General features: G+C 44.7%; 1 protein-coding gene across 1 annotated transcript in view; it reads right to left on the bottom strand.

The window, feature by feature from the left end:
- The window catches only part of LOC109567086 (ATP-binding cassette sub-family C member 4-like), a 149,472-nt gene extending 144,408 nt beyond the window's left edge, over window positions 1-5,064 (bottom strand). Inside the window, exon 1 of the mRNA XM_070799972.1 lies at window positions 5,054-5,064. Within this exon, the coding sequence (XP_070656073.1) occupies window positions 5,054-5,064 (11 nt within the window). The remainder of the gene's footprint in view (window positions 1-5,053) is intronic.
- Between the last annotated feature and the right edge of the window lie 6,621 nt (window positions 5,065-11,685).

The following is an 11,685-nucleotide window of genomic DNA, read 5'->3' on the forward strand; positions in this document are numbered from 1 at the left end:
AAATAGAAAGCCCAGAGATAAATCCACGCATCTATGGACACTTTATCTTTGATAAATGAGGCAAAATTATACAATAGAGAAAAGACAGTCTCTTCAAGAAGTGGTGCTAGGAAAATTGGTAAACTACATGTAAAAGAATGAAACCAGAACACTATCAAACACCATACACAAAAATAAAATCAAAATGAATTAAAGACCTAAATGCAAGACCAGAAAGTATAAAATTCTTAGAGGAAAACATAGACAGACTCTCTTTGACAAATTACAGCAATATCCTCTATGACCCACCTCCCAGAGTAACAACAATAAACAAAAAGGACCTAATTAAACTTTAAAAATTTTGCACAACAAAGTAAACTATAAGCAAGGTGAAATGACAGCCTTCACAATAGGAGAACAGCAAACAAAACAACTGACAAAGAATTAATCTTCACCATATACAAGCAGCTCATGCAGCTCAATATCAGAAAAACTAACCCAATCAAAAAGTGAGCAAAAGACCTAAACAGACTTTTCTCGAAAGAAGACATACAGATGGTTAATAAACACATGAAAATATGTTCAACATTACTCACTGTTAGAAAAAGGCAAATCAAAACCACAATGAGGTATCATCTCACACTGGTCAGAATGGCCATCATCAAAAAATTCTACAAACAATAAATGCTGGAGAGGGTGTGGAGAAAAGGGAACCTTCTTACACTGTTGGTGGGAATGCAAACTGGTACAGCCAATAATTTTGGAGAACAGTGTGGAGATTCCTTTAAAAACTGGAAATAGAACTGCCATTTTGAGTGAGTTAAAATGAGTGAAGTCTCTCAGTCATGTCCAACTCTTTGCGACCCCATGGACTGTAGCCCACCAGGCTCCTCCATCCATGGGATTCTCCAGGCAAGAATACTGGAGTGGGTCGCCATTTCCTTCTCCAGGGGATCTTCCTGACCCAGGGATCAAACCCAGGTCTCCCGCATTGCAGGCAGACACTTTAAACTCTGAGCCACCAGGGAAGCCAAGCAAACTGCCATACGACCCAGAAAATCCTACTGCTGGGCATACACCTCAAGGAAACCAGAATTGAAAGAGACACATGTACCCCAATGTTCATTGCAACACTGTTTACAATAGCTAGGACATGGAAGCAACCTAGATCTCCATCAGCAGATGAATGGATAAGGAAGTTATGGTACATATATACAGTGAAATATTACTCAGCTATAAAAAGGAACACATTTAAGTCAGTTCTAATGAGGTAGATGAACCTGGAGCCTATTATACAGAATGAAGTAAGTCAGAAACAGAAAGCCAAATCCTGTGTATTAACACATATATATGGAATTTAGAAAGATGGTACCAATGATCCTACATGTTGGACAGCAAGGGAAACACAGATGTAAAGAACAGACTTTTGGACTCAGAGGGAAAAGGCAAGGATGGGATGACTTGAGAGAATAGCATTGAAACATGTATACTATCGTATGTAAAACAGATGGCCAGTGCAAATTCGATGTATGAAACAGGGCACCCAAAGCCAGTGCTCTGGGACAACCCAGAGGGATAGGGTGGGGAAAAAAATTGGGAGGTGGGTGGATCAGGGGGACACATGTATACCTGTGGCCAATTCATGTTGATGTATGGCAAAAAAAAACATTATAATATTGTAAAGTAATTATCATAAAATAAATTTAAAAAATAATTACATATGTGTTTACACACACACACATACACACACATATGTATACACCCTAATTCTATACAATGAGAGGCCCTGGAGTAATTACATATTGGTAGCAAAGAGCATTCCAGTCCTTAGATCTTGGGGTTCTGTTTTTTTAACATACACAATTACATTTCCTTTCTTGTGGTGAGAATTTTTAAGGTCTAATTTCTTAGCAGCTTTCAAATATGCATAGAGTATTACTAACTATAGTCACCACACCAGACATTACATCTCCATAGCTTATTTATTTTATAACTGGAAGTCTGTGCCTTTTAGGACCCTTCACCCAGATCTTAACTTTCTGATACCCTTCTTCTCTAAAAGGAGCCAAGGCTCCTTGAAGAAATAGCTGGTTCCAAGGTTGGGGCAGTTTATGTAAGCACCTGATAATTAGCTTTTTTGATTATAATATAAAAGCCAGACATTAAACTTTGGAGACATCCTTGTCGAAGACAGCCACCTCCAATGAACATGTGCCACCTACACAACTAGATAAAGAGCCAGGCCACCCCACCCATGAAGTTCCCGCTTGGAAAAAGCTCTGGTTGACTTGATAACAGACTATCTTGCTGACTGCTTGGTTCTCCCTTCTCACACTTTATTTCCTGCTCTTGTGTTTTAAATTCACCAATAAAGAGTGACAGAGAAGGCAATGGCACCCCACTCCAGTACTCTTGCCTGGAAAATCCCATGGATGGAGGAGCCAGGAAGGCTGCAGTCCATGGGGTCGCTGAGGGTCGGACATGACTGAGCGACTTCACTTTCACTTTTCACTTTCACTTTTCACTTTCATGCATTGGATAAGGAAATGGCAAGCCACCCCAGTGTTCTTGCCTGGAGAATCCCAGGGACGAGGAAGCCTGGTGGGCTGCCATCTATGGGGTCGCACAGAGTTTGACACGACTGAAGTGACTTAGCATACTTAGCAATAAAGAGTGAACCATCAAAATCCTAGACACCCCACCCTCAACCCCCAAAAGGCAGAATCTCAAGTCCAGACTTACTCACATGCCCTCTCTCTATTCAGGACCTGCCAGTGTCACCCCAGGTGTGTCTGGTACCCTCCACGACACGTGAATGAGTGATACACCTCATCATTTCAAAGTCCCCTGATGGTTGTTGCTGACACATGTCCCACAATCGTAAGAACCACAAGAGCCAGTCAAGCCACAACACTGGCTCCAAAAGGAGAATTTCTGTGGGGGCTGCTCATAACTAGTACAAGCCCTGGTAAGCAGAGCCCCAGGCAATCCCGGCAAAAGCCTCACTGTCTACAGCCTAAGACCTACAGGCAGAGAAAGTCCAAGGAACAACTTGCACCATAAAATAAGGAAGCCCTGAAAGAGTCATGAGATTGTATAGAAAGGACAGATAAGCCAGCTTGAATGACTTTTGCTAGACAAATCGAGGATACATTGAGAATCAAAACAAATAAGTGGCAATGAATAACAACAAATTAAATAAAGAAAGGATCTCTGAATCCATGTTGTTACATTAACAGGAAAGAAAGGAATGCTCTTGCAAACAGAGGCAAACAAACACAAAAGGAGTGATGGAGTCAGAAAATTATCAATGGAAGTTAAAACCAGTGGGTGAAAGTTTGATGTGGAAGACGGTATCCATATAATCTCAAATTCTCTCTGCAAATTACTTATTATAAACAGGAAAAAAAAACAGTTAACTATACACAGGATACCCCTCAAACCCTGTTCAAATCCATTAGGCATTATTTAAATGATAATAAAATGTAGAGATAGCCCAAAGATTAACACCATTTTCCTGACCTTGCCAGGGTAAGGAAAATTTCAAGGTAAGACAATAATAACCAGTGAAAGCAGAGATCAAACTTCTTTTATTCCATTATTCCAAGGACAGTATGTATACAGAATTGATGCTCAAGATTTATTTATTGAATGCATGAGTGTCCATGAATCATTAAAGAAGCAATAAGAGAAACTGGGCTTCAGCTTTTACAAACTCTGGTAGGTTGGCACCTCCAAAGAACCTCAATCCAGGAGACAGAAGACTGGATCCTAATCCCAACAGTGGCCCTGAGGACCCAGGGCCTCAACTGTGCCCCCTCCTCCACTTCTCCACTCCAGGTCAGCATCTCAGTGACCATTACTATGTCTTACTATGTCTCAATTTCCTTCCAAAACAAAAGTATATAAGTCAGTGAGCTTTACCACTAAACAGGTTTGAAACATGTTAGGCCATTTACCCTACAGTCATTCCCCACAGAAAACACTCAGAATTAGCACTGGGATGTGCCCAGATGATGACACTTCCCCCTACACTAGTGCAGGAAGAAAAGAGTTCTGGAAATTGTTTGCAAAATTACATGAATGTCCTTAACAGTGCTAAACCATATGCTTAAATATGGTCAAGATGGTAAATTTTATGTTTTGTGCATTTTTCCACAATTTAAAAAAATGTAATGAGAAAAAAATTGCACATGATGTACCTCAGTTGGAAATCTTCCTGTGTTAGAGTCTAGACTTTGTCACTTTCTGGTTGAATGACCACAAACTAGCCACATAACATCTCAGTATTGGCCTCTGGAAACTGAGGAGAACATGTGGAGATAACAACCTCCCAAGGCTGCTGAGGGGATCACCTGAGAAGACAGTGTTGCTCTAAACAGGAAAACATCTCACCAGAAAAAGAGCAGCTGTCACCACGACAGAGATCCTGAGTAATCCCACTGGGCCCCAGTAGAAAATCTCTGATAACTTTGACAGATGCAGTTACAATGACAGAGCCCAACAGGAAGAACAAAGACTCTGCTTCTTTCCTGGCAGTCAGTCAGTGAAATGCCATGGAATCTTTGTTTAACAGACCTGCCAACTTCCTTTCCCCTCTATAATAGTGGTCTCTTTCCCTGGCCCTTTGAAGACTTGCATGTAGCTCTCCATAGTTGTAAACCTCAAACTATAATTCTCTGCTGAACCCATAAGCCTATCTTTTGCAGAGAAATATCTGATCCCTCCTTGTTTCATGTCAACAGAGAGAAAGGGGGTCAACATGTATGGGGGACCCCTGGAAGACTCAGGCAACTTATTCCCTTGACACATCTGAATGGACTCTAATTGACACCTCTCAGGATGATGAGGTAGGATGATGAGGTAGGACGATCAAGATCCCAAAAAATCAAGAAAAAACTACAAGAGATAAAATTTTTAGGCAGATTAGTTTTCCACAAGGACACACCATACCTCTGGGATGTTCTACACCTTGCTTGAGACTGTAGTTATTGTATAAAATTACCAAAACTCAACAAACTAAATGCTTACAGGAAACAGGTCAAGACCAGAAAAAGCACTTGGCAGAGCTCACCCAGCCTCCATCTACAACATGTGGATCTCTCACTGTTAATGAGGAACAAGTGGTATTCTGGAAATGGTGCAAAGAATCCTAGCTTGAAATTAAACATTTCTATGTATTCACAATCATTAGTTACTGACAGCCTAACAGCACCAACCTCCCTAAACCATCTCAGCACTAGGCCAGTTCATATCCCCCTTCACGTCAGCTTCTCTGACAAGAGTCTCTGGAGAGTCTGACTTGACGCTAGTGGCAGTTTCCACACCCACACTCCCTTTGCAAGGGGACAGTTTACTGACTGAGATGTGGCCAGTGTCAGTGGAGTAAGGATGTAACCATTCCCTGATGGCCAAATGCATCTGGTCCAAGACCCTGCTCTACCCTCATCTCTGGGGATAGGTCCTGCACTAACCCCCAACCTGCTGCTTCTGGGATGGGGGTGGTGGTGGGAGAAATGCAGAGCACAACCCCAAGGCTGCAGTGCAGGACAGTGGGGACATTGCCAGGGAGAGTCTCAACAGACTGGGCATGGTTCAAAAATTGTGCCACTGATTTTCAATAATGGGAAAAAGGAAGAGTCATTCAGCAAACCATGATAGGAATATGGGCTGTTTGGGAAAATGAGGTCTATCTTATACCAAATACTAAAATATATATATATATATATATATATATAGTTGTCTTTATTGTTAGAAATTAAATAAGAAAAGAGAGCCAAAATAGAATGCTTACAGAGATATAGAGGATGCTAGGATTTTTAAAAAGACATATTACAAAAGCAATAGGAGAAGCTAAAAAGAAAAGTTCAATATAATTAATCATATCTAATTTAAAACCTTTAAAGAACAAAGGAAAATCTGAAAAAGTATTATATGCACTATTGCAAATTATTCAAGTATAAAAATGCCTCAGAGGAAAAAATGTCTATGAAGAGACAATTCAAAGAAATAGACAATTCAAAGAAAGACAAATAGTCAATAAAGTTCCAACTCTAAAAATCAAATAAATTCTTATTAAAACTGATATTGGATTTCCCTGATGGTCCAGTAGTTAAGAATCCATCTACTAATGCAGGGAATACAGGTTTGATTCCTGGTCCAGGAAGATTCCACATGGCATGGAGCAACTAAGCCCATGAGCCACAACTACTGATGCCCACTCGCCCTGGAGCCTGTGCTCCATAAGAAGAGAAGCCCCTGCACCACAACTAGGGAGTAGCCCCCTGTCACCACACAACTAGAGAAAAGCACGAGAGCAGCAATGATGACCCAGCGTGGACAACAATAAATAAGTAACTGCTTGACATTTTTAACCTCAGTCCCATTAGAAATGTAATTCAGGTACTCACAAACAGCAGTGAAATAAATACACAAGCAGTTTTTAAGAGGGCAAACCTGATGGAACAAAATTCGGCTTTCACCAGTTATTCTACTTCTAAGAAACAGCCAAATTATCAGTGAGTGTACGTGGCTAATAGAAATAAACTTTTATTCACTTCTTCTTCTATAGTTTTCATTTTATTGCAGAAATTTCTAAAATCCACAATAATTACCTATAGCCATAACGTATGCCTTCTCTTTGACCCTAAGTCCCACCTGTGCTGTGAAAACACTAAAACTCCAGTGAGGTCATTTGTATAAAGACAGTAAGCTAGTTACTGGCATCATTTCCAAGTTTAGAAAGCAGGTGAAATATGAGAAGAAAAGCAAACACCCAATGAGAAGACGAAAACTCAGTTTTTCTCTACAAGGTGGACTTTGTCTCTGGGCAGTACTTCCTGCTTGGGCTCATGTCAGCTTTCCCCAGGGCAGCAAGTGGGGAACACAGGGAAATCACGAGGGTACCTCAGACTTTACGTACAGGCTGGAAATTGTGGTCAACAACTAACTTCACAAAGTCTGGACCCCTTTTAAAAGTTAACATTGAAGTAGTAATGCCAGTGGGAGGGGTGGCTGAAAGCAGAAGCCAGTCTCTGCTTCCATCAGAATCACCTGGAGCTTATTTAACCCCCACCCCCAGAATTTCTAACTTTACACAATTGGTCTAGAAAGAGTGCAGGTGGAGCGGGGGCGGGGTGGGGGGTGGTTGCATGTCTAACAAACTCCCAGGTGATGAGGATGAGCAGGTCTGAAAGCTCTGAGAAGAGCCGCCCTGAAGCTTGATTATAGAGATGGTTCACATGCATCATCTCCAACAGCAAGAACTTTAAGAACTTCCCTTGAGAGACTCCTGCCAATAAGACCAAAGGTGTGTTTGGAATCGGCTTCTCTGTGCATTTACAAACAAGTACACAAATAGAACCTACTCGATACAGCAGTTACATACACAGGGAGCCAGACTGCCTGATTCGGGGTCCAACTCTTTCACTTTCTAGCTGTGTGCTGGTAGACAACTCACTCATCCTCTCTGCTTCAGCAACTTCAAGTGTGAAATAAGAGGTAATAGCTTCTCTCCTTCCAGCAGGAAAACTGGAAATGGGTGTCTACCAAGATCAATGAGAAGTCTTTATCTTCCCATTTTCACACACACATTTTGAAAATCCACAGACAGAAGGTGCCTGGAGAGTTGCTTGCCCTGCCTTAAGCAGATGTTTGACTATTTCAGTATTATTTAGAGTAACCACACCCACATTCCTTCTTCTAAGCCCCTCTTTCCTTAAGGGCCGCCAAGTGACCAAGAGATGTAACTACACACTGAATAAACCACCATCAGAACAAGTATAGGAGCTCCCATTCCCTGGGGATCCCTTAGGCTGTCCCATAAAAGAAGTATCAGACTTTGTGGAAAAGATGAATGGGTTAGGTTCCAGAAACAAAAGACCTAATAATCACCAAAGAGGGATTAAAATCCAGAGGTTCAGGCCTGCCTAGTTAGTTCAGTTCAGTTCAGTTGCTCAGTCGTGTCCAACTCTTTGCGACCCCATGAATCGCAGCACACCAGGCCTCCCTGTCCATCACCAACTCCCAGAGTTTACTCAAACTCATACCCATCGAGTTGGTGATGCCATCCAGCCATCTCATCTTCTGTTGTCCCCTTCTCCTCTTGCCCCCAATCCCTCCCAGCATCAGGGTCTTTTCCAATGAGTCAACTCTTCTCATGAGGTGGCCAAAGTAAAGTACTGGAGTTTCAGCTTTAGCATCAGTCCTTCCAATGAACACCCAGGACTCATCTCCTTTAGGATGGACTGGTTGGATCTCCTTGCAGTCCAAGGGACTCTCAAGAGTCTTCTCCAACACCACAGTTCAAAAGCATCAATTCTTTGGTGCTCAGCTTTCTTCACAGTCCAACCCTCACATCCATACATGACCACTGGAAAAACCATAGCCTTGACTAGATGGACCTTTGTTGGCAAAGTAATGTCTCTGCTTTTGAATATGCTATCTAGGTTGGTCATAACTTTCCTTCCAAGGAGTAAGCATCTTTTAATTTCATGGCTGCAATCACCATCTTCAGTGATTTTGGAGCCCCCAAAAATAAAGGCCCCAGCTATTAGATGAAGACTTCAGGTAAGAGCTTCAGCTCTCTGCAGCGTTTTTCATTGGTGTTTGCTCACAGTTCAGGGACCCTTCAGCGGTTTCAGGACCAAATGACTCCTGGGCAGGACCATCTGCATCAAGACCATGCACTGTTTCTCTGAAGGCTAAAGATCTGCATAAGACCCCACAGGTTTCAGGGACCACATCCCCAAGGTTTAGTCCTCAAATGTGGAAGTGCAGATATTCACAACAGAGAAAGGGGCTGTTCAAATACATACTCCAGTCCTGGCTGTGTGTCCCAGGCAAAAGCAAAACGTGTTCAAGAATAGTATCCCCATTCATTGCATTAAAAACAAGTGTTTTTACACACATGAAACTTGTCACAAATAGATACCAGGAAATGCAGTGAGAGATGTACAGGGAGAGAGGGAGGGAGGAAGGGAGAGATTGTCATAGGCACAGTGACGAGGGAGCCTGGTGCAGGCGGAACTCAGCTGTCACCTAAGGAATATGGGGAAATGGGGACGTTCTTGGACGATGGCAACAGTGCAGGGCACTAATTGGATAAAGGAAGCTGTTCATAAACTGCTTGCTTAAGGGAAAAATAGGGATGCCGCTTTAGTTCAGAACTGCGAATTCCTGAGCAGTACTGGGGAAGCCGGCTAAAGATGGAGTGTGGGTGTGTGGTATTGGGTGTGTGGGGGGTGGTGGAGGGGGTGGTCCAGTCCTTCTCCCGCTTGGCGGGAGACTCCCCTTGGGCAGCCTGGGGTCTCAGCTTCCCTGCCTCCTGCTTCACTCGCCGCCCCTCCTACTTCACCCTATTCCCGTCCTACTAGGGCCTAAGGAGTTTGCTGGTGGAGCAGCGAGCTACAAGTCACGGAGCCCCACCACGAGTTCCCTCTCCCGGGCTCGCCAGATGCCAGGGACCACGCGGCGCCACGGGCTACAAGCAGCCAGGTGCCCAGGGCGCCAGCGGAAAGCGCTCCCTCGCCCCGACCACCCTCCTCCTCGGTCCCCAAAAGCGCAGCGGCGGCGTCAAGCACCCGCCCCACGACGGCAGAGGTGCCACAGCCCAGGCGGGCTCTCACCAGAAGAACAGGCGCGAGCAGAAGTTCGCGTCCTGCAGCGGGTTGGGCTTCCGCATCTTGCAGGTGGAGGCGGCCGCGGGCCGGGATCGCGCTGCTCTGGTGATGGAGCTGCTCCTGGAGGCGCCGGCGGGGAGGCTGGAGGCTCAGACACAGCGCGGTCCTCTCTTGGGGAGACAGAACCACCTGCTTCAGGGAGTGGAGCACAGGGGGGGCCGCCCGCTCGGTGCCTCTGCCCCTGGGGCCTGGAGTCGGGAGCGGTAGGGGCAGCCAGCCGGGCTCTGCCCGGGGCCGCGCAGGTGTGAGGCGAGGCTGCAGGCGCGCTTGATGGAGCCACTTAGGGAAACTGCGGCACCCAAGGCACCGGACAGGGGCGCCTACGTTTGGGCACCGGGCTGCAAATTCTACCAAAGGGCGCGCTCTGAGCCCAGGCCCCCACCCAGAAGACGGAGAGGGAGGGGCAGGCTGCATCAGAAACGTTCCCTCAGCTGTGATGAAGACCCAGAGAAAGCTGGTACAAGGAGATAGCAGCCCTTGCTCTGGGCACTCTGCCCTCATCAAGACCAAATAAGGGTGCTATAGGAGGGTGTCCAGCTGTAATGGAGCAGGGACCTTCCTGGGCTAGACCCCACCCCATGCCCTCTACCTGCCTCTTGTTTGTGCATGCAGTGCTCACTCAGTCCTGTCCATCTGTTTGTGACCCCTGGACTGTAGCCCACCAGACTCCTCTGTCCATGGGATTATCTAGGCGAGAATACTGCAGTGGGTTGCCATTTCCTCCTCCAGGGGATCTTCCTGAACCATGGATCTAGCCTGCATCCTGCTTCTCTTTGCATTAGCAGGTGGATTCTTTACCACTGAACCACCTGAGAAGCCCCTCTTGCTTGGAGAAAAGCTTTAATCTCCAGGCCTCCTATGAGCCACAGGAGGCTGGCTCAAGAATTAACGATTGAAAGAATATGAATGTGTAGTAACAACAACAACAAAATATTAAACCATAGCTCAGCCATAGAGCAATCACAAAATCTTTAGTCCTTCCCTGAAAGATTTAGATCATATAGATGACAGTGTCTGATGCACATTCCTGAGTTGTTCTACAGATACTAAAACCCTCACCAGATGGAAGAAGTTAACTGCATGATGACCACGAGCAGGAAGCCCCCACACCATCTGGAGCCTGAGGACTGAAGATGTTAAACCCCGTGACATGACCCTGTTACCTCATCATCAACCAATCAGAGAATAATGAGGGAAACCTACACTGCACTTTCTCCCTCACCTTCCCTGTAAAAACTCTCCCCTGAAATCCATCAGGGAGTTTGGATTTTTTTGAGCATGAACTCCTGGCTTGACTCTTGCAATACACCTTTCTTTGCTCCAAACTCCAACAGATTTTTTGACCTCGGACAACAACAGGGTTTAGCACAGATTATGTTTGTAGAGCTGCAAGACCTAATGAAAAGTAACAGAAAGAAGAACTCAGATGATTTTGGAAGATGAATGCCTGGTGTTAATGGGGGCAGCTTTCTGGCATCTTACATGCTGCATTGTGCAGGGAACCTCTGTGAGCTTGTTGCTGCCCTCGTAGACTGGGAAAAGGAAATCTGAGGAGAGAGAGGCTGTCTCATGATGTCTTTCATCATGAGCTCAGGGCCTAGACAAGTAACAGTGGCATATGTTACAGAACACCGGTCATGCATATTTCTGGGGAACTTCCCTCACCTTTAACTCTAACAACACCCTATTCAGCAAGGTATTATCCCTGTTTTATGGATGAGAAAGATGAGGCTCAAGGACAGCATCTGTCCAGGGTCTTTGAATCAGTAAGTGATGAATCCTGATTTGGACTCAAGCCCAAGTCCAGCATGACTATCTCACTGGTGCATGGACAGTGTGCAGCAAAACTGCCTAGAATGTGCTGTTTGAATGAATGAATGACTGCAGGACTGAATGAACAAAACGTTGGGCTCACACCCATAAGTGTGTAGCTATTTGTGTGGCCATCTTACCAGCTCAGCAGTTTTCTTCCCTTCCACCCTAAATGAAGAAAGATCAAAATTTGTGGAACTTATTACAAGATCAT

The sequence above is a fragment of the Bos indicus genome, chromosome 12 (assembly GCF_029378745.1).
Source record: "Bos indicus isolate NIAB-ARS_2022 breed Sahiwal x Tharparkar chromosome 12, NIAB-ARS_B.indTharparkar_mat_pri_1.0, whole genome shotgun sequence".
Taxonomy (NCBI): domain Eukaryota; kingdom Metazoa; phylum Chordata; class Mammalia; order Artiodactyla; family Bovidae; genus Bos; species Bos indicus.